At 46.4% G+C, this 21,975-nt stretch overlaps 1 protein-coding gene across 1 annotated transcript in view; it reads left to right on the top strand.

Moving 5' to 3' along the window:
* The window catches only part of LOC119936071 (KAT8 regulatory NSL complex subunit 1-like), a 119,826-nt gene that overhangs the window by 53,779 nt on the left and 44,072 nt on the right, over nt 1-21,975 (top strand). The window contains exon 3 of the mRNA XM_038755453.1: nt 16,704-16,845. Within this exon, the coding sequence (XP_038611381.1) occupies nt 16,704-16,845 (142 nt within the window). The remainder of the gene's footprint in view (nt 1-16,703; nt 16,846-21,975) is intronic.

Genomic DNA, 21,975 nt, shown 5'->3' with positions numbered 1-21,975 from the left:
AGCACCGGGGAGAATACAAGGTTATCAGGGTGTCCCACGTGGGGCTCACAGTCGTATTCCCCATTTTACAGATGAGGTCACTGAGGAACAGAGAAGTGAAGTGACTTGCCCAAAGTCACCCAGCTGACAAGTGGAGAAGCTGGGATTAGAACCCACGACCTCTGACTCCCAAGCCTGGGCTCTTTCCACTGAGCCACACTGCATATGAGGTTAGGGTGACTGGGGGTTTCTTGTTGGTAAAGAGAGAGAAAAATGGGGTGAAGAAGTATTTCTTAAATGCGTTTTCCATGTACCTGTTCTTTGTTGGTGGGGCATTCTGTATTTGGCTTCGGAAAAGCGCATTTGTAAAGGGAAATCAATCAGTCAATCGGTGATATTTATTAAGCACTTAGTGTGTGCAGAGTGCTGTGCTAAGTGCCTGGAAGAAGACAGTAATAATAATAATAATGATGATGGCATTTATTAAGCGCTTACTATGTGTCAAGCACTGTTCTAAGCGCTGGGTGGGATACAAGGTAATCAGGTTGCCCCACATGGGGCTCACAGTCATAATCCCCATTTTCCAGACGAGGGAACTGAGGCACAGAGAAGTGAAGTGACTTGCCCAAAGTTACCCAGCTGCCAAGTGGCAGAGCGGAATTAGAACCCATGACCTCTGGCTCCCAAGCCTGGGCTCTTTCCCCTGAGCCACACTGCATATAAGATTAGGGTGATTGGGGATTTCTTGTTGGTAAGGAGAGAGAAAAGTGAGGTGAAGAAGTATTTCTTAAATGCGTTTTCCACGTACCTCTTCTTTTTTGGTGGGGTGTTCTGTATTTGGCTTCAGAAAAGCACATTTGTAAAGGGAAATCAGTCAATCGTTGATATTTATTAAGCACTTAGTGTGTGCAGGGTGCTGTGCTAAGTGCTTGGAAGAAGACAGTAATAATAATAATAATGGCATTTATTAAGCACTTACTATGTGCAAAGCACTGTTCTAAGCGCTGGGGGGGATGCAAGGTAATCAGGTTACCCCACGTAGGGCTCACAGTCTTAATCCCCATTTTCCAGATGAGGGAACTGAGGCCCAGAGAAGTAAAGTGACTTGCCCAAAGTTACCCAGCTGACACGTGGCGGAGCCGGAATTAGAACCCACGACCTCTGACTCCCAAGCCCGGGCTCTTTCCACTGAGCCACGCTGCTTCTTTAACAGAGAGGTCCTTCAGGGAGGTCTGCTTAATTAATCAGTCCATCAAGAGTATGTATTGAGTGCTTCCTGTGTGCCAGAGCACTGTACTAAGCGCTTGGGAGAGGCCAGTACAACAGAGTTGGTAAAAATTAGAACACTGCTTTGCACATAGTAAGCGCTTAATAAATGCCATCAAAAAAAAATGTCTCAAGGTATGTTCTTTGGGGAAGAGCAATCTCTTCAGAGGAAAATGGATGAGCCTGTTTTCTGAAGGCTCTTACCTTTATAAGTTGCAAATTATTATTATTATTATTATTTTGGTATTTGTTAAGCACTTACTATGTGCAAAGCACTGTTCTAAGCCCTGGGGAGGATACAAGGTGATCAGGTTGTCCCTGGCTCTGCAGTACTATAAAGTCATGGAGTAGATGCTGTGTTTATTGGAAAACAAAGAGAAGCTGTGTGTTACACTATTATTCTTTCATTCAATCGTATTTATTGGGCGCTTCCTGTGTGCAGAGCACTGTACTAAGCGCTTGGGAAGTCCAAGTGGGCAACATACAGAGACGGTCCCTACCCAACAGCGGGCTCACAGGCTAGAAGGGGGAGACATTGAAAGCAGCGTGGCTTAGTGGAAAGAACCCGGGCTGGGGAGCCAGAGGTCACGGGTTCTAGTCCCAGCTCCGCCACTTGTCAGCTGTGTGACCTTGGGCCAGTCACTTCACTTCTCTGGGCCTCAGTTCCCTTATCTGGAAAATGAGGATGAAGACCGTGAGCCCCACGTGGGACAACCTGATTACCTTGTATCTACCCCAGCGCTTAGAACAGTGCTTGGCACATAGTAAGCGCTTAACAAATACCAACATTAATTAATTGAAAGAGTCATTTATTCACTGAAAGCGTGCTGTGCCAGATGCTTGGAAGAATAAAATAGAAGCGAAGACACCATTCTCTGCCCCCAACAGCACCTGCATATATGTATATATGCTTGTACATATTTATTACTCTATTTATTTTACTTGTACATATCTATTCTATTTATTTTATTTTGTTAGTATGTTTGGTTTTATTCTCTGTCTCCCCCTTTTAGACTGTGAGCCCACTGTTGGGTAGGGACCGTCTCTCTATGTTGCCAACTTGGACTTCCCAAGCGCTTAGTCCAGTGCTCTGCACACAGTAAGCGCTCAATAAATACGATTGATTGATTGATTAGTCTGTTGGGGAAGGTATATACCGTACCAACTGTATACAACAATGCGAACCATCCGTCAGTGGTATTTGAGCACTTTCCGTGTTCAGAGCACTGTACTAAGCGCCTGGGAGAGTGCAACACAGTAGAACAGAACGAGAAGCAGCGTGGCTCAGTGGAAAAGAGCCCAGGCTTTGGAGTCAGAGGTCATGGGTTCAAACCCCGGCTCCGCCAATTGTCAGCTGTGTGACTTTGGGCAAGTCACTTAACTTCTCTGTGCCTCAGTTACCTCATCTGTAAAATGGGGATTAAGACTGTGAGCCCCCCGTGAGGCAACCTGATCACTGGTAACCTCCCCAGCGCTTAGAACAGTGCTTTGCACATAGTAAGTGCTTAATAAATGCCATTATCAATTAATTAATTAATTAGCAGACATATTCCCTGCCCACAACGGGTCTAGAGGTGGAGTTATAAAGTTCTGATTTAAACTCCCCCCCCCCCCCAAAAAAACTCATAAGGCCTTTCCACAGCGTGTCCCTCGGGATGCCCTGCTGGTATCTGGGCACGGTGTTTGGCAAACAAGTCCGGAATGTGGAAGGGAAAAGGGGGGGAAAGAAAGCTTGGGTTTTGTTTGTTTTGTTTTGTTTTAATGAAACCAGCTGGAGCATTTATATAATCAGTGACTCTGCAACATTCAGTCGGGTAGATGCCTGCGGAAACCCGATGTGAAATGGGGCAAGTTTCTACAGTGGCAAGATGTGGTTGAGCAGGTTGAATTATTCACTCTTGAGTTGCAGGTAAAGGGGGAACTTAGTGTGTTCAGTTTATTTTACTCTGTGTGGCAGTTTGGAGTGAAAACATTGATATAAAGAAGGTTTAATCAGCTATGGAGGGTAAGAACTCTCCTCTATTTATTTTATTTTTATTTTATTTTATTTTATTTCATTTTATTTTATTTCATTTTATTTCATTTTATTTTATTTTATTTTATTTTATTTTGTTAGTATGTTTCGTTTTGTTCTCTGTCTCCCCCTTCTAGACTGTGAGCCCACTGTTGGGTAGGGACTGTCTCTATATGTTGCCAACTTGTGCTTCCCAAGCGCTTAGTACAGTGCTCTGCACACAGTAAGCGCTCAATGAATACAGTTGATGATGATGATTGTCTCTATGGGTTGCTGACTTGTACTTCCCAAGCGCTTAGTACAGTGCTCAATAAATCCTATTGATTGATTGAGAATAGAGTTCTCCCACCTGAACCAGTGAAAGGCAAAATCCATGATTGCAGCCACCCCGCTGGTTCTTGATGTCGTCATTATCGACATCGTAATTGTGGTATTTGTTAAGTGCTTACTATGTAGTAGTAGTTAATAATCAGTCAATCAATCAATCGTATTTATTGAGCGCTTACTGTGTGCAGAGCACTGGACTAAGCGCTTGGGAAGTCCAAGTTGGCAACATATAGAGACAGTCCCTACCCAACAGTGGGCTCACAGTCTAGAAGGGGGAGACGGAGAACAAAACCAAACCTATTAACAAAATAAAATAAATAGAATAGATATGTACAAGTAAAATAAATAAATAAATAGAGTTGTCAAAACCCAGGGCTGTTCAGCCAGCTCAAGGCTCGGACCACTCAACTCCTCCTTTCCCCAATAAATTCAAGCGCTCAATAAATATGATTGAATGAATGAAGCGCTTAACAAGTTACATTTAAAGCCAAAAAATCCTGTGGATTACTCCCTCTGGATTGTAAAATCATTGTGAGCAGGGAACGTGCCCGTTCTGTTGTCCTCTCCCAAGTGCCTAGTACAGTGCTCTGCACACAGTAAGCGCTCAGTAAATACGATTGAATGAATGAATAATGATAAATGCCATTATTACTATTACTACTACACTTATTATTCCTACTATTTGTTTTTATTTGCACATATTTATTCCATTTATTTCATTTTGTTAATATGTTTCGTTTTGTTGTCTGTCTCCCCCTTCTACACTGTGAGCCTGCTGTTGGGTAGGGACCGTCTCTAGATGTTGCCAACTTGGACTTCCCAAGCGCTTAGTCCAGTGCTCTGCACACAGTAAGTGCTCAATAAATATGATGGAATGAATTAATAATTATTACTATTACTGCTACACTTATTCCTACTATTTGTTTTTTATTTGTACATATTTATACTATTTATTTCATTTTGTTAATGTGTTTTGTTTTGTTGTCTGTCTCCCCCTTCTAGACTGTGAGCCCACTGTTGGGCCCGTCTCTAGATGTTGCCAACTTGGACTTCCCAAGCGCTTAGTACAGTGCTCTGCACACAGTAAGCGCTCAATAAATCCGATTGAATGAATGAATGAGAAAATGTTAAGACATTTAGTCAGCGGTCACCGGCTGTGCTAATATTTAACTCGCCCGGGGAGGGTGTTGGGAAGGAATGGCTCCAAAATGCGAAGATATTAACCTGAGAGGATTAGTCCGCAATGGCGAAGGCAGTTTGGATTACTAACAGGCGGCTCAGCAAGAAAGTCAGTCAATTGTAGTCAGTCGTATTTATTGAGCGCTTACTGTATGCAGAGCACTGGACTAAGCGCGTGGGGAAGAGTAGAATAGAACAAAAAAACGGACCCATTCCCTCCCCACAGCGAGCTTACAGTCTAGAAGAAGGCCACCATCTTAGAGAGGCAGTGGAAAGAGCCCGGGCTTTGGAGTCAGAGGTCCTGGGTTCAAATCCCGGCTCCGCCAATTGTCAGCTGGGTGACTTTGGACAAGTCACTTCACTTCTCTGGGCCTCAGTTCCCTCATCTGTAAAATGGGGATGAAGACTGGGAGCCCCCCGTGGGACAACCTGATCACCTTGTAACCTCTCCAGCGCTTAGAACAGTGCTTTGCACATAGTAAGTGCTTAATAAATGCCGCCATCATTATTATTATTATTATTCTCTGGGCCTCAGTTCCCTCATCTGTAAAATGGGGATTAAGATTGTGTGCCCCACGTGGGACAACTCTGATTACCTTGTATCCCCTCCCCCCCTCAGCGTTTAGAACAGTGGTAGGCACGTAGTAAGCGCTTAACATACCAACATTATTATTATTATTACCACCATCGTTCCTATGGAATGTTTTGGCCCCAAAAATAGATAAAGGAGAGGAGCAGCGTGGCTCAGTGGAAAGAGCACGGGCTTTGGAGTCAGAGGTCATGGGTTCAAATCCCGGCTCCGCCATTTGTCAGCTGTGTGACTTTGGGCAAGTCACTTAAATTCTCTGGGCCTCAGTTACCTCATCTGTAAAAATGGGGATTAAGACTGTGAGCCCCCCGTGGGAAAACCTGATCACCTTGTATCCCCCCCAGCGCTTAGAACAGTGGTTGGCACGTAGTAAGCACTCAACAAATACCAACATTATTATCATTATTATTATTATTACCACCATCATTCCCGTGGGAATGTTTTGGCCCCCAAAATAGATACAGAGACATCAGCGTGGTACTTTGGAGACTTTGCCCCGTAAAGGGATTTCACTAAGTAATCCAGCCCGTCCGACAGCGGACGCTTCTTCGAAGCAGCGTGGCCTAGTGGGTAGAAGAGTCAGAAGGACCTGGGTTCTAATCCCGGCTCTGCCACTCGTCTGCCGTGGGACCTTGGACGAGTCACTTCCCTTCTCTAGGCCCCTGTTCCCTCATCTCTTAAGACCGTGAGCACCATGTGGGACAGGGACTGTGCCCATCCCAATTTACTTGTATCAATCCTTGCACTTAGTAGTGCCTAAGTGCACATACTAAGCGCTTAACAAAAGCCACCATTATTGTTATTAATAACACTGTCCGTTGCATCACGCTGCAGAGTGAAATGTCGCATCCTGAAACGAACGATCTCCCGTCTCCTTAGGCAGCGAGCGCCTAGGCGCCGATACCAGCTGGCGGAAGTAAATCTCGGCCGTTGGAGGAAGAGATGAACAGCTGGTGGAAGAGGGCCCTCTGAAAATATAAATTCCCGTCCATCCCGTAAAAAGCGGAAAAATAAGGCGGCGTCATCGAGAATCTGCGAGAATCGACTTGCCCTCCTTTTAAGCTCACGGTCTATCCTGGGCGTTTGGGGAAGCTACAAAGGAGGGAACAAGACCGTTCCGGTCCTTAGCGCTTACAAGCGTAAACGGGGGAGATTATACTATAATCTTAATAGTATATACTTAATAGTATATAAATTATACTAATTTATATTAGTATAAATACAGTGGCAGAGGTAGAGTCCCTAAAGGTACTTAAATACAAGCGGACGGAAACATCTTACGACCTCGTATGTGTCTGCAGGCTTGCGAGGTGCATATTGGGACAGTCAAGCGAGGAGAGGCTAATTGTCTCTCATCCCATAATTAAAAAAAAATATTTTAATGGTATTTAAACATTTACGGTGTGCCATACTCTGTCCTGAACCCTGGAGTAGATGCAGGCTAATCAGGTTGGACACGGTCCGTGTCCCACATGGGGCTCACAGTCTCCATTCCCATTTTCAGATGAGGGAACTGAGGCCCAGAGAAGTGATATGCAGCAGCGAAGATGGCTAATTTACCAATGTTAGGGGGCTTCATGGAAGTTTTGTTTCGAGAAACGTGTCTCCCACTTAAGGTCAGTAATCTAAACAGATAATTTGGGCTGTTTTTTCTGAAAGGATGGGCTCTCGCTTTTGAGTTACGTAAGCCGCTACGTTAAAACTATCAAAGCAGCGTGGCCTGGGCAGAAGTCTCTGGTTGCTAAAATCGACTCCACCACTTTGTCTTCCGTGTGACCTCGGACAAGTCACTTCTCTGTGCCTCAGTTCCCTCATCTATAAAATGGGGATTTGGATTGTGAGCTTAATAAGGCTTTATTAATTATTACGTACATATAGTAAGGGCTTAAAAATGCCGTTAAAAAAAACAAAAAACGTAGGGGATTTGACGTGCTGAGCGCCTGGGGAAGTACAATGCAACAGTAAACAGTGACATTCCCTTCCCACTGTTGGGTAGGGACTGTCTCTACATGTTGCCAACTTGTACTTCCCAAGCGCTTAGTACAGTGCTCTGCACACAGTAAGCGCTCAATAAATACGATTGATTGATTAATTTCTCCCCTACTCCAACTCTAACAGTCCCTTGGGACTCCCCTTTCCTGAGTCACCCCACGCCCCCACAGTAAGCGCTCAATAAATTTGATTGATTGATTCCCACCTGCCATAGGATAACGGATTGCGCTCAGTACAGGCCCAGGAAAATATCATCGCCTCCGTGGCCGTCATCATTCACGTTGGACCCTCCCACAGCGGTGGTTTCTCGAGCAATTTTAGCAGCTTCAGTTCATGTGGGCCTCCTGACCATGGGTCTTGTTTAGTGAAATTAGAAGTTCAAGGTTTATTAGAAGCAAATGCAATGGGGACAACTTCCCAAGCAGAAAGCGTAGACTGTCTTCCCGCAGCTCACTTGGATAAATCAATCAATCAATCGTATTTATTGAGCACTTACTGTGTGCAGAGCACTGGACTAAGCGCTTGGGAAGTCCAAGTTGGCAACATATAGAGACGGTCCCTACCCGACAGCGGGCTCACAGTCTAGAAGGGGGAGACAGAGAACAAAACCAAACATATTAACGAAATAAAATAAATAGAATAGATATGTACAAGTAAAATAAATAAATAGAGTAATAAATGTGTATAAACATATATACATATATACAGGTGCTGTGGGGAAGGGAAGGAGGTAAGATGGGGGGATGGAGAGGGGGACAAGGGGGAACAAGCTGAAGATGATTTTACTTGTACATATTTATTTTAATAAATAGTAATAAATTTTAATAAATAGTAATAGCAATAAATATGTGCATACATATATGCAGGTGCTGTGGGGAAGGGAAAGAGGTAAGATGGGGGGATGGCATAGGTGAATGAAGCTCAGGTCTACGAAAGGGTATTTCTTGAGCTGATTGTGCTTTGGATGAACGTGTGTGTGTGTGTGAGCTGATTGTGCTTTGGACGAACATGTGTGTGTGTGAGCTGATTGTGCTTTGTAAGAATGTGTGTGTGTGTGTGTGTGTGTGTGTGTGTGTGTGTGACATTGTCCTCCCCCGGCAATGGTTCTGAGTGGTTCCACACAAGCCACCAAGTGCAAAACTCGAGCCCTGGTCCTGACAAGCCCTTTATTCGGCCCGAGATTTCCATTCGTGGGTGAGAGATTCCCGCAGCACATACGGATAGATCTGTAATTTTTTTATTTCTATTAATGTCTGTCTCCCCCTCGAGACTGTGAGCTTATTGTGGGCAGGGAATGTACACTCTCCTCCCCCGGCAATGGTTCTGAGTGGTTCCACACAAGCCATCAAGTGCAAAACTCGAGCCCTGGTCCTGACAAGCCCTTTATTCGGCCCGAGATTTCCATTCGTGGGTGAGAGATTCCCGCAGCACATACGGATAGATCTGTAATTTATTTATTTCTATTAATGTCTGTCTCCCCCTCTAGATTGTGAGCTTATTGTGGGCAGGGCCACCAAGTGCAAAACTCGAGCCCTGGTCCTGACAAGCCCTTTATGCGGCCTGAGATTTCCATTTGTGAGTGAGAGATTCCCGCAGCACATATGGATAGATCTGTAATTTATTTATTTCAATTCACGTCTGTCTCCCCCTCTAGACCGTGAGCTTATTGTGGGCAGGGCCACCAAGCGCAAAACTCGAGCCCTGGTCCTGACAAGCCTTTTATGTGGCCCAACATTTCCATGCGTGGGCGAGAGATTCCCGTAGCATATACGGATAGATCTGTCATTTATTTATTTCTATTCATGTCCGTCTCCCCCTCTAGACCGTGAGCTTATTGTGGGCAGGGAATGTGCATATTTGTTGTTTCAGTATACTGTCCCAGGCTTTGGAGTCAGAGGTCCCCCTTCTAGACCGTGAGCCCACCGTTGAGAATGGACCGTCTCTATATGTTGCCAACTTGTACTTCCCAAGTGCTTAGTACAGTGCTCCACACACAGTAAGCGCTCAATAAATATGATTGAATGAATGAGAGTAAGCGCTCAATAAATATGATTGAATGAATGAGTGAGAGGTAATGGGTTCAAATCCCGGCTCCGCCAATTGTCAGCTGGGTGACTTTGGGCAAGTCACTTCACTTCTCTGGCCCTCAGTTCCCTCATCTGGAAAATGGGGATGAGGATTGTGAGCCCCACTTGGGACAACTCTGATTATCTTGTATCCCCCCCAGCGCATAGAACAGTGGTTGGCACATAGTAGGCGCTTAACAAATACCAACATAATCATTATTATCAGGCATTATTATGGGCTTCAAGGCTCTCCATCCCTTCGCCCCCTCCTACCTCACCTCCCTTCTCTCCTTCTACAGCCCAGCCCGCCCCCTCCGCTCCTCCACCGCTGATCTCCTCACCGTACCTCGCTCTCGCCTGTCCCGCCATCGACCCCCGACCCACGTCCTCCCCCGGGCCTGGAATGCCCCCAATCCCTCTGCCCATCTGCCAAGCTAGCTCTCTTCCTCCCTTCAAGGCCCTGCTGAGAGCTCACCTCCTCCAGGAGGCCTTCCCAGACTGAGCCCCTTCCTTCCTCTCCCCCTCGTCTCCCTCTCCATCCCCCCCATCGTACCTCCTTCCCTTCCCCACAGCACCTGTATATATGTTTGTACATATTTTTTACTCTATTTATTTTACTTGTACATATCTATTCTATTTATTTTATTTTGTTAGTATGTTTGGTTTTGTTCTCTGTCTCCCCCTTTTAGACTGTGAGCCCACTGTTGGGTAGGGACTGTCTCTGTGTGTTGCCAATTTGTACTTCCCAAGCGCTTAGTACAGTGCTCTGCACATAGTAAGCACTCAAATACGATTGATGGTGATGATGATGATTATTATCATCATTTACCATCGTACCCACGGGGATGTTTTGCTTTGCACACCGGAAGCACTCAGTAAATACGAACGAATGAACGAGAGCGGAATGTACACAGATTTCTTTGCCTTTTCCGTTCAGCCCCTTCTTTGACGATGGGTGTCTTCTTCACCGTGAAGATCCGCCCAAACTGTAGTCGGGGTTTAGCCTCAGCCCACTTGGCGAGGGAGAGGACGCATAAACCATAGCCCTCGGCGGGGACATTGGGGCCGGTTGGACGGGGGAGTTAGGTGAGGCATCGGGTGATTCAGATTAGTTTCCCCACGCTCGTTGGAACCGAGGCTAGGCCTCTGTGGTCCAAAAATGAAAGCTTACACAGTAGCATCTGTTAATAAGCACACGTGTGGCGGCATTTTACGCATTACTGCCGTGTAAGTATGCGTGACCGGTAGTGTTGCTTTTTGTATGGCGTTTAAGCACTTCCTATGACACGGTTCTAAGCACTCGGGTGGGTACAGAGAAGCAGCGTGGCTCAGTGGAAGGAGCCCGGGCTTTGCAGTCAGAGGTCATGGGTTCAAATCCCGGCTCCGCCGATTGCCAGCTGGGTGACTTTGGGCAAGTCACTTCACTTCTCCGTGCCTCGGTTCCGTCATCTGGAAAATGGGGATTAACACTGTGAGCCCCACGTGGGGCAACCTGATCGCCTTGTATCCCCCTCAGAGCTAGAACAGTGCTTTGCACATAGTAAGCGCTTAACAAATACCATTGTTATTATTATCATTATTATTTATATATGTATATATGTTTGTACGTATTTATTATTCTATTTTACCTGTGCATATCTATTCTATTGATTTTATTTTAATATGTTTTGTTTTGTTCTCTGTCTCCCCCTTCTAGACTGTGAGCCCACTCTTGGGTAGGGACCGTTTCTAGATGTTGCCAACTTGGACTTCCCAAGCGCTTAGTACAGTGCTCTGCACACAGTAAGTGCTCAATAAATACGATTGATTGATTGATTGATTGATTATTATTACAGGCTGATCAGGTTGGACACAGTCCATGTCCCACATGGGGCTCACAGTCTTAATTCCCACTTTACAGATGAGGGAACTGAAGCCCAGAGAGGTTATGTGACCGGCCCAAGGCCACACAGAGAGCTCTCAATAAGCACCATTGATGATGATGATGATGATGATAAAAGTCCTGTTGACTGTAAGCTCATCACGGGCAGAGATCGTGTCTACCAACTCCGTTATAAAGAGAAGCAGCATGGCTCAATGGAAAGAGCCCGGGCTTTGGGGTCAGAGGTCATGGGTTCGAATCCCGGCTCTGCCAATTGTCAGCTGGGTGACTTTGAGCAAGTCACTTCACTTTTCTGGGCCTCAGTTCCCCCATCTGTAAAATGGGGGTTAAGACTGTGAGCCCCACGTGGGACAACCTGATCACCTTGTAACCTCCCCAGCGCTTTGCACATACTAAGCGCTTAATAAATGCCGTCATTAGAGAAGCAGCGTAGCTCAGTGGAAAGAGCCCGGGCTTTGGAGTCAGAGGTCATGGGTTCAAATCCCAGCTCCGCCAATTGTCAGCTGTGTGGCAAGTCACTTCACTTCTCTGGGCCTCAGTTCCCTCATCTGGAAAATGGGGATGAAGACTGTGAGCCCCCCGTGGGACAACCTGATCCCTTTGTAACCTCCGTAGTGCTTAGAACAGTGCTTTGCACATAGTAAGCGCGTAATAAATGCCATTATTATTATTATTATTATTATTATTATTATTATAAAGGACTCTCCCAAGCTCCCAGTCCAATGCTGTGCACACAGTAACCCGTTAAATCCCATCGATGACAATCTCCATGCCTGCACCCCTTTCACGGCAGCCCGTCCGCCAGGCTTCACCGGTTGGTCAGCCAAGCAATAAAAATCCAGTTGAGTTACCGGGATATAAAGCCATCTGCCCATCTTCTTCGGGTCCGTGGGCCCTTATCACCAAACGAACATTTTCCCAGAAAATGAAGACAGCCAGTGCCCTGGAAAGTTGATTATTTGAATTTATTGGGGAAAGGAGGAGTTGAGTGATGCGAACCTTGAACTGGCTGAACAGCCCGGGGTTTTGACAACTCTATTTATTTATTTATTTTACTTGTACCCATCTATTCTATTTATTTTATTTTGTTAATATCTTTGGTTTTGTTCTCTGTCTCCCCCTTCTAGACTGTGAGCCCACTGTTGGGTAGGGACTGTCTCTATATGTTGCCAACTTGGACTTCCCAAGCGCTTAGTACAGTGCTCTGCACACAGTAAGCGCTCAATAAATACGATTGATTGATTGATTGATTTTTATGGGATCTTCCTGAGGCTGAGAAGTAGTATTGCCCTCCGCTGGCTTTTCCCCCCGAGATGATTCTTGATTTTTACCACATATCACTTAAATGTGAACCAATAAGCCCTGCTTCTAGTGGGGTTTTTTTAGCTCCCCCTGAATAATAAATAATAATAATGGCATTTATTAAGCGCTTACTATGTGCAAAGCACTGTTCTAAGCGCTGGGGGGATATAAGGTGATCAGGTTGTCCCATGGGGAGCTCACAGTCTTCATCCCCATTTTCCAGATGAGGTAACTGAGGCACAGAGAAGTCAAGTGACTTGCCCAAAGTCACACAGGTGAGCATGCCCATCTATAAACAGCCAGTCAGGGCTCACAGCCTTCATCCCCATTTTCCAGATGAGGTAACTGAGGCACAGAGAAGTCAAGTGACTTGCCCAAAGTCACACAGGTGCATGCCCATCCATAAACAGCCAGTCAGTCAGGGCTCACAGCCTTCATCCCCATTTTCCAGATAAGGTAACTGAGGCACAGAGAACTCAAGTGACTTGCCCAAAGTCCCAGATGTGCATGCCCATCTATAAACAGCCAGTCAATGAGTGCTGTTTATTGAGCACTTACTACATGCACTGCACTGTACTGAGCGCCTGGGAAGGTACAGTACAATCAATCAGTCAATCAATTGTATTTATGGAGCGCTTACTGTGTGCAGAGCACTGTACTAAGCGCTTGGGAAGTACAAGTTGGCAACATATAGAGACGGGCCCTACCCAACAGTGAGAATTGTTGGACCCGTTCCCTGCCCATAGTGACCCTAGTCTAGTCTATAATACATAATTGCATATTATGAATTATTTATATTAATGTCCTGGAGTCAGAAGGGCCTGGGTTCTAATCCCGGCCCCGTCACTTGTCTGCTTTACCTTGGGCAAGTCACTTCACTTCTCTGGGCCTCAGTTCCCTCAGCTGTGAAATGGGGATTAAAACTGTGAGCCCCATGGGGGACAGGGACTGTGCCCAACCTGATGAGCGGGTGGCCACCCCAGCTCTTAGCACAGTGCCCGGCACATAGTAGGAACTTTGGAGAAGCAGCGTGGCTCAGTGGAAAGAGCCCGGGCTTTGGAGTCATGGGTCATGGGTTCAAATTCCGGCTCCGCCAACTGTTAGCTGGGTGACTTGGAGCAAGTCACTTCACTTCTCTCATCTGTAAAATGGGGATGAAGACTGCGAGCCCCCCGTGGGACAACCTGATCGTCTTGCCCCAGCGCTTAGAACAGTGCTTTGCACAGAGTAAGCGCTTAATAAATGCCATTATTTTTATTATTAACAAATACCATACCAGAGAAGCAGCTTGTAAGCACAAGCAGCGTGGCTCAGTGGAAAGAGCCCGGGCTTTGGAGTCAGAGGTCATGGGTTCAAATCCCGCCTCCGCCACTTCTCAGCTGACTTTGGGCAAGTCACTTCACTTCTCTGTTCCTCAGTTCCCTCATCTGGAAAATGGGGATTAAGACTGTGAGCCCTCCGTGGGACAACCTGATCACCTTGTAACCTCCCCAGCGCTTAGAACAGTGCTTTGCACGTAGTAAGGGCTTAATAAATGCTATCATTACTATTATTATTATAAAAACAGGTCTGTTTCCCCCTTTAGACCGTGAGCTCATTGTGGGCAGGGAGTCTGTCTACTGACTTTTCCGTTGTACTCTCCCAACCACTGTGCGTACAGAAAGCATTCAATAAATACCATTGATGAAGTGCGATCACATATTTCTAATTTTATTAAACTTTTTTTCGTAGGGGCAACGAATTCCTCTATTGCCTTCTGTCACTCCCCCAACCTTAATAAGGAAAAAAAATCCCTTTTGATACAATAGGAGGTCAGTAGTTCAATTACATTAAAAGTTGGGTAATTTGCTGCTCTGGAAACACGAACCGTAACTGCCCACACACCAGCGTCGCGATTGCCAACTTTTATATACTGGAAAAAATTCCGGACAGAGCCTTTTACAAGATCGGCCTCCACGCTTCCTATCAACAGCCGTCTTAAGGGAAATTTACAGAGGCTTGGGAAAATCCTAATTGCACATTACCGCCGCGGAGTCGATCTTAACACATCGAAATCCACATATCGCCACGTCCTTCCCAGCTCATTCCCAACCAAGAAGTCCAGTGACGTGTAGCGCAAGTGTTTCCCACCGTTTTGGGGCGATGGGGGTAAATTTGTTTCGGGTAATACAGCGGAATGTCCAGTGTGGGAATGATGGAAGGAAAAAGAGGCTCTCTTGGGTCCGTGTGGGTTTTTCCGGCCGTTGCCAAAGCGCTTTCACATCAGTAATCTCACTTCCCGCTTCTAACAGTCCTAACAGATGAGGAAAGCGAGGCCCAGTGAGGTTAAGTGAGTTGCCAGAGACCTCAAAGCAGGGCAGTTTCTGAATTTGGACTAAAATCCGGTTGTCTTTACTCCCAATCCCGGATTCCTTCCAGTGAGACTTCCTTGATAGTTCCGTTTTATAGCTCAATTTCCCATCTAAAGCCCTGGACTCTTTCCAGTGAGACTTCTTTGAAAATTTCATTTTCTAGCTCACTTTCCCATCTAAAGCTACCTCCCCCTGTTTACTAGGCAAGCAGGAAGGGCTTGTATGTTGCCAACTTGTACTTCCCAAGCGCTTAGTACAGTGCTCTGCACACAGTAAGCGCTCAAAAAATACGATTGAATGAATGAAGAAATACGATTGATTGAAGGGCGGAGGAGATTAAACTCCTCCTTTCCCCCTCTAGACCCTAAATTCCTTGTGGGCGGGGAACGTGTCCACTAACTCCGTTGTATTGGACTCCCCCCCTGCGCTTAGCATTGTGCTCCGCCCGCACTTACTATGTGCAAAGCACTGTTCTAAGCGCTGGGGAGGTTACAAGGTGATCAGGTTGTTCCACGAGGAGCTCAGAATTTTAATCCCCATTTTACAGATGAGGTAACTGAGGCCCAGAGAAGTGAAGTGACTTGCCCAAAGTCACACAGCCGACAGTTGGCGAAGCCGGGATTTGAACCCGTGACCTCTGACTCCAAAGCCCGGGCCCTTTCCACTGAGCCACGCTGCTTCTCCAGCGTGTCCAAGGAAATGTACAGAAAGGGCCAGCGCACAAAACCCTCAAGTTCCACTTTCCATTTTCATTTTCCAAAGGGATTTCCCCCCCATTCAGAATTCCATATATTTTGTTTGTTTGATTTCACCCCGACCAAGCCACTGAGTCACTCTGCCCTTAATATCTCCAAGCCTCTTTCCCGATTGTGACTTAACTCAATCATTCGCGCTCTTCCCCTCCCCGCACGGTTCCTGCAGGGCTGGAAATTTTCCAAAGGTCATTCCAAGCAGCCCGCCCCGTTCTAGCTCGTCCTTATCGGTCCACGAGTCCCGGCGTCCAGTTACTATCGTAGCGTTCGCGTTTAATCTCCGGAAAGCGTTTTTTGAAATGGTTGTTCTCTGTTCCTGTATATATGTTTGTACATATTTATTACTCCATTTATTTTACTTGTACATATCTATTCTATTTATTTTATTCTGTTAGTATGTTTGGTTTTGTTCTCTGTCTCCCCCTTCTAGACTGTGAGCCCACTATTGGGTAGGGACTGTCTCTATATGTTGCCAGCTTGTACTTCCCAAGCGCTTAGTACAGTGCTCTGCACATAGTAAGCGCTCAATAAATACGATTGATTGATTGATTGATTGATTGTACATATCTATTCTATTTATTTTATTCTGTTAGTATATTTGGTTTTGTTCTCTGTCTCCCCCTTTTAGACTGTGAGCCCACTGTTGGGTAGGGACCGTCTCTATATGTTGCCAACTTGGACTTCCCAAGCACTTAGTACAGTGCTCTGCACACAGTAAGCGCTCAATAAATACGATTGATTGATTGATTGATTGATTCTGGCTCCCAGCCCGGGCTGTAGCCACTAGGCCACGCCGCCCCTCTCTGGCGCTGGCGTTGTCCATCCGAGAGGACTCGGTTCAGCCTCAGATGCTTCGCTTCTCCGGGCCTCGGTTTCCTCCTCTGTAAAATGGGGGCGAAGGCCGCCGTGGGCCGCGGGTCCGGCCCGGTGAGGCCGCTATCCGCCCCCGCGCTCGGCACGGCGCCCGTCCACGGAAAATGCTGAAGTGTCCCGATTCCTCGCAGGTGCCGCCGGGCCGAGTGGCAGTGGGCCGTGGAAAGGGCCGCCATCATCTGCCGTTGGACGTGGCTCCAGGCCCAAGTCTCCGACCTGGAATATCGGATCAGGCAGCAGACGGACATCTACAAGCAACTCCGAGCCAATAAGGTAAGAACGGAACGCCGCCCCCTCCCTCCCTCCCTCCCTCCCTCTTCCCCAGACTGTGAGCCCACTGTTGGGTAGGGCCCGTCTCTAGATGTTGCCAACTTGGACTTCCCAAGCGCTTAGTACAGTGCTCTGCACACAGTAAGCGCTCAATAAATATGATTGATTGATTGATCCCGGTTTGGGGATCAATCAGTCAGCCCCCCAGTGCTTACATAGAAATCTTAAAATTGTGCATTGTAAATTACCTATTTATATTAATGTCTGTCTCATCCCCCTCATTCAGTCAATCAATCATATTTATTGAGCGCTTACTGTGTGCAGAGCACTGGACTAAGCGCTTGGGAAGTACAAGTTGGCAACATATAGAGACGGTCCCTACCCAACAGTGGGCTCACAGTCCATTCATTCAGTCGCATTTATTGAGCGCTTACTGTGTGCAGAGCACTGGACTAAGCGCTTGGGAAGTACAAGTTGGCAACATATAGAGACGGTCCCTACACAACAGTGGGTTCACAGTCCATTCATTCATTCATTCATTCATTCATTCAGTCGTATTTATTGAGCGATTCCTGTGGGCAGAGCACTGGACTAAGCGCTTGGGAAGTACAAGTTGGCAACATATAGAGACAGTCCCTACCCAACAGTGGGCTCACAGTCCAGTCCATTCATTCATTCAGTCGTATTTATTGAGCGCTTCCTGTGTGCAGAGCACTGGACTAAACACTTGGGGAGTACGAGTTGGCAACATATAGAGACAGTCCCTACCCAGCAGTGGGCTCACAGTCCATTCATTCATTCATTCAGTCGTATTTATTGAGCGCTTCCTGTGTGCAGAGCACTGGACTATGCGCTTAGGGAGTACTAGTTGGCAACATATAGAGACAGTCCCTACCCAACAGTGGGCTCACAGTCCATTCATTCATTCATTCAGTCGTATTTATTGAGCGCTTACAGTGTGCAGAGCACTGGACTAAGCGCTTGGGAAGTCTGAGTTGGCAACATCTAGAGAACGGTCCCTACCCAACAGTGGGCTCACAGTCTAGAAGGGGGAGATAGAGAACAAAAACATATTAACAAAATAAAATAAGTAGAATAAATATGTACAAGTAAAATAAATAAGCTCGATACAGGCAGGGAACGTGCCGGCTAATTTTATTGTGTTGTAAGAATAATAATGGCATTTATGAAGCACTTAGTTTTTCATTCAGTCGTATTTATTGAGCGCTTACTGTGTGCAGAGCACTGGACTAAGCGCTTGGGAAGTCCAAGTTCGCAACACATAGAGACGGTCCTACCCAACAGCGGGCTCACAGTCTAGAAGGGGGAGACAGATATGTGTAAAACACTGTTCTAAGCGCTGGGGAGGTTACACGGTGATGAGGTTGTCCCACGGGCGTCTCACAGTCTTAATCCCCATTTGACAGATGAGGTAACTGAGGCCCAGAGAAGTGAAGTGACTTGCCCAAGTCACACAGCTGACAACTGGCGGTGGAGCTGGGATTTGAACCCATGACCTCGGACTCCCAAGCCCGGGCTCTTTCCACTGAGCCCCGCCGCGCTTAGTGCAGTGCTCCGCACATAGTAACAGCTCACCAACAATAATAATAATAATGCTATTTGTTATAGCGCTTACTATTTGCCAGGCACTGTTTTAAGCGTCGGCTAAACCCATAAACGCCATTGATTTAGTGGAGATTTCTCGGCAGGGCGGAGGAAATTTTTAGCCCCCGAAGTAGGGAATTCCAAATCCAAATTGCGAGCCCGTTGGTGGGGCTCCAAATTTGGGAATTCCAAAATGGTTATTTTTCTTTCTAGACTCCCCCTCCCCACCTGCAAAAGAAGTAATAAAGCGGAGCCACCGATGGGTTCGCGTCCCTTTTTTTCGGTTTATTTTGATTTCTTGCGCCCGCTCTCCGGCAGAATCTATATTTAGGTCTCGGCAGCCGGTGTCAGGCGAGTCGGGAAGCGATTGCTCGGAACTCGCCGGCGGCTTTCATTTTTTAGGGTGGGGTTTTCCATTTTGAATAGCTTATTGTGCCCAGTGATCTGGGGAAAACACGGCTTCTTCCCTGCCTAGCTTTAGGAAGAGATGTAATCCTGTTGTCCCCTCCTGTGTGTAACTTTCAGTCCATTCAGTCATTGGACAAGTAAAATAGAGTAATAAATATTCATTCATTCATTCAATCGTATTTATTGAGCGCTTACTGTGTGCAGAGCACTGGACTAAGCGCTTGGGACGTCCAAGTTGGCAACATCTAGAGACGGGCCCTACCCACCAGCGGGGCTGGCAGGCTAGAAGTCGCAGACAGACAACAAAACAAAACATGCGGGCAGGTGTCAAGTCGTCAGAATAAGTAGGAGTCAAGCTAGATGCACGTCATTAACAAAATAAATAGTTTTGTTATTTGTTAAGCGCCCACTATGTGCCAAGCACTGTTCTAAGAGCTGGGGGAGATACAAGGTAATTAGGTTGTCCCACATGGGGCTCAGTCTTCATCCCCATTTTCCAGATGAGGGAACTGAGGGCCAGAGAAGTGAAGTGACTTGCCCAAAGTCACACAGCTGACAGGTGGCGGAGCCAGGATTTGAACCCATGACCTCTGACTCCAAACCCTGGGCTCTTTCCGCTGAGCCACGCTGCTTCTCTACTTGTAACCTCTGGACTATAACCTTATTGTGGGCAGGGAACGTGTCTACCGACTCTATCATACTCTCCCATGCACTTAGTACAGTGCTGTGCACACAGTAAGCGCTCAGTAAATACCATTGATTGGTGATGGATAGTATGTTATGTCTATTATCTGCCTTCCCCTCTAGACTGTAAACTCCTTGTGGGAAGGGAACGTGTCTACCACCTCTCTTATATCGCACTCTCCCAAGCGCTTAGTACAGTGCTCTGCAAACAGTAAGCGCTCAGTAAATACCATTGATTGATGATGGATAGTATGTTGTGTCTATTAACTGCCTTCCCCTCTAGACTGTAAACTTCTTGTGGGAAGGGAACGTGTCTACCAGCTGTTTTATATCGTACTCTCCCAAGCGCTTAGTACAGTGCTCTGCACACAGTAAGCGCTCAGTAAGTACCGTTGATTGATGATGGATAGTATGTTATGTCTATTATGTGCCTTCCCCTCTAGACTGTAAACTTCTTGTGGGAAGGGAATGTGTCTGCCAGCTCCGTTATATCGTACTCTCCCAAGCGCTTAGTACAGTGCTCTGCACACAGTAAGCACTCAGTAAATACCGTTGATTGATGATGGATAGTATGTTATGTCTATTATGTGCCTTCCCCTCTAGACTGCAAACTTCTTGTGGGAAGGGAATGCGCCTACCAGCTGTATTATATCGTACTCTCCTAAGCGCTTAGTACAGTGCTCTGCACACAGTAAGCGCTCAGTAAATACCGTTGATTGATGACGGATAGTATGTTATGTCTATTAACTGCCTTCCCCTCTAGACTGTAAGCTTCTTGTGGGAAGGGAATGTGTCTACCAGCTCTGTTATATCGTACTCTCCCAAGCGCTTAGTACCGTGCTCTGCACAGAGAAAGCGCTCAGTAAATACCATTGATTGATGATGGGTAGTACGTTATATCTATTATGTGCCTTCCCCTCTAGACTGTAAACTTCTTGTTGGAAGAGAACGTGTCTACCAGCTCCGTTATATCCTACTCTCCCAAGCGCTTAGTACAGTGCTCTGCACACAGTAAGCGCTCAGTAAATACCGTTGATTGATGACGGATAGTATGTTATGTCTATTTTCTGCCTTCCCCACTAGACTGTAAACTCCTTGTGGGAAGGGAACGTGTCTACCAGCTCTGTTTTCTCGTACTCTCCCAAGCGCTTAGTACAGTGCTCTGCACACAGTAAGCGCTCAGTAAATACCGTTGATTGGTGATGGATACTATGTTATGTCTATTATCTGCCTTCCCCTCTAGACTGTAAACTTCTTGTGGGAAGGGAACATGTCTGCCAGCTCTGTTATAGCGTACTCTCCCAAGCGCTTAGTACAGTGCTCTGCCCAGAGTAAGCGCTCAGTAAATACAATTGATTGATGATGGATAGTATGTTATGTCTATTATCTGCCTTCCCCTCTAGACTGTAAACTCCTTGTGGGAAGGGAACGTGTCTACCACCTCTGTTATATCATACTCTTCCAAGCGCTTAGTACAGTGCTCTGCACAGAGTAGGCGCTCAGTAAATACCATTGATTGATGATGGGTAGTACGTTATATCTATTAATGTGCCTTCCCCTCTAGACTGTAAACTTCTTGTGGGAAGGGAACGTGTCTACCAGCTCCGTTATATCGTACTCTCCCAAGCGCTTAGTACAGTGCTCTGCACACAGTAAGGGCTCAGTAAATAATAACAATAATAATAATGATAGCATTTATTAAGTGCTTACTATGTGCAAAGCACTGTTCTAAGCGCTGGTTATGTCTATTATCTGCCTTCCCCTCTAGACTGTAAACTCCTTGTGGGAAGGGAACGTGTTTACCAGCTCCGTTATATCGTACTCTCCCAAGCGCTTAGTACAGTGCTCTGCAAAGAGTATGGTGGATAGTATGTTATGTCTATTATCTGCCTTCCCCTCTTGACTGTAAACTCCTTGTGGGAAGGGAACGTGTCTACCAGCTGTGTTATATCGTACTCTCCCAAGCGCTCAGTACACCAGAAGCGCCGAAAAAATATGATTGATTGATACAACAATTCTCCTATTTGCTTACTCGTGTGTACCGGAATTGTCTGATAATGGGCCTATTCCGGCACCGCAATTCCAGAGCTTCCTGGCATCCTCGAGATGCCGGGTCCTCGGCTTGATTTGAGTTTGGCCACAGTTCATTTAGTCAGCCTTCCAACCTGAGCCGATCCCGGCCCTCCTCCGCGGAAGGTAACGGGCAGACCCTCGGGATGTGCCTAATTCCCGTCGGAGCCTTCTTCCCCTAACATTCCCAGGAGTAATAATTTTTTTTTTTTAAATGGCCTTTACTAAGCGCTTACTATGTGTAAAGCACCTTTCGAAGCGCTGGGGAGGTTACAAGGTGATCGGGATGTCCCACGTGGGGGCTCCCAGTCTTCATCCCCATTTTCCAGATGAGGTCACTGAGGCCCAGAGAAGTGACTTCTAGAC

This window comes from Tachyglossus aculeatus, chromosome 13, assembly GCF_015852505.1.
Source record: "Tachyglossus aculeatus isolate mTacAcu1 chromosome 13, mTacAcu1.pri, whole genome shotgun sequence".
Taxonomy (NCBI): domain Eukaryota; kingdom Metazoa; phylum Chordata; class Mammalia; order Monotremata; family Tachyglossidae; genus Tachyglossus; species Tachyglossus aculeatus.
Note: the sequence above shows the minus strand (reverse complement) of the source record. Positions and strands in the feature narration are given on the sequence as shown.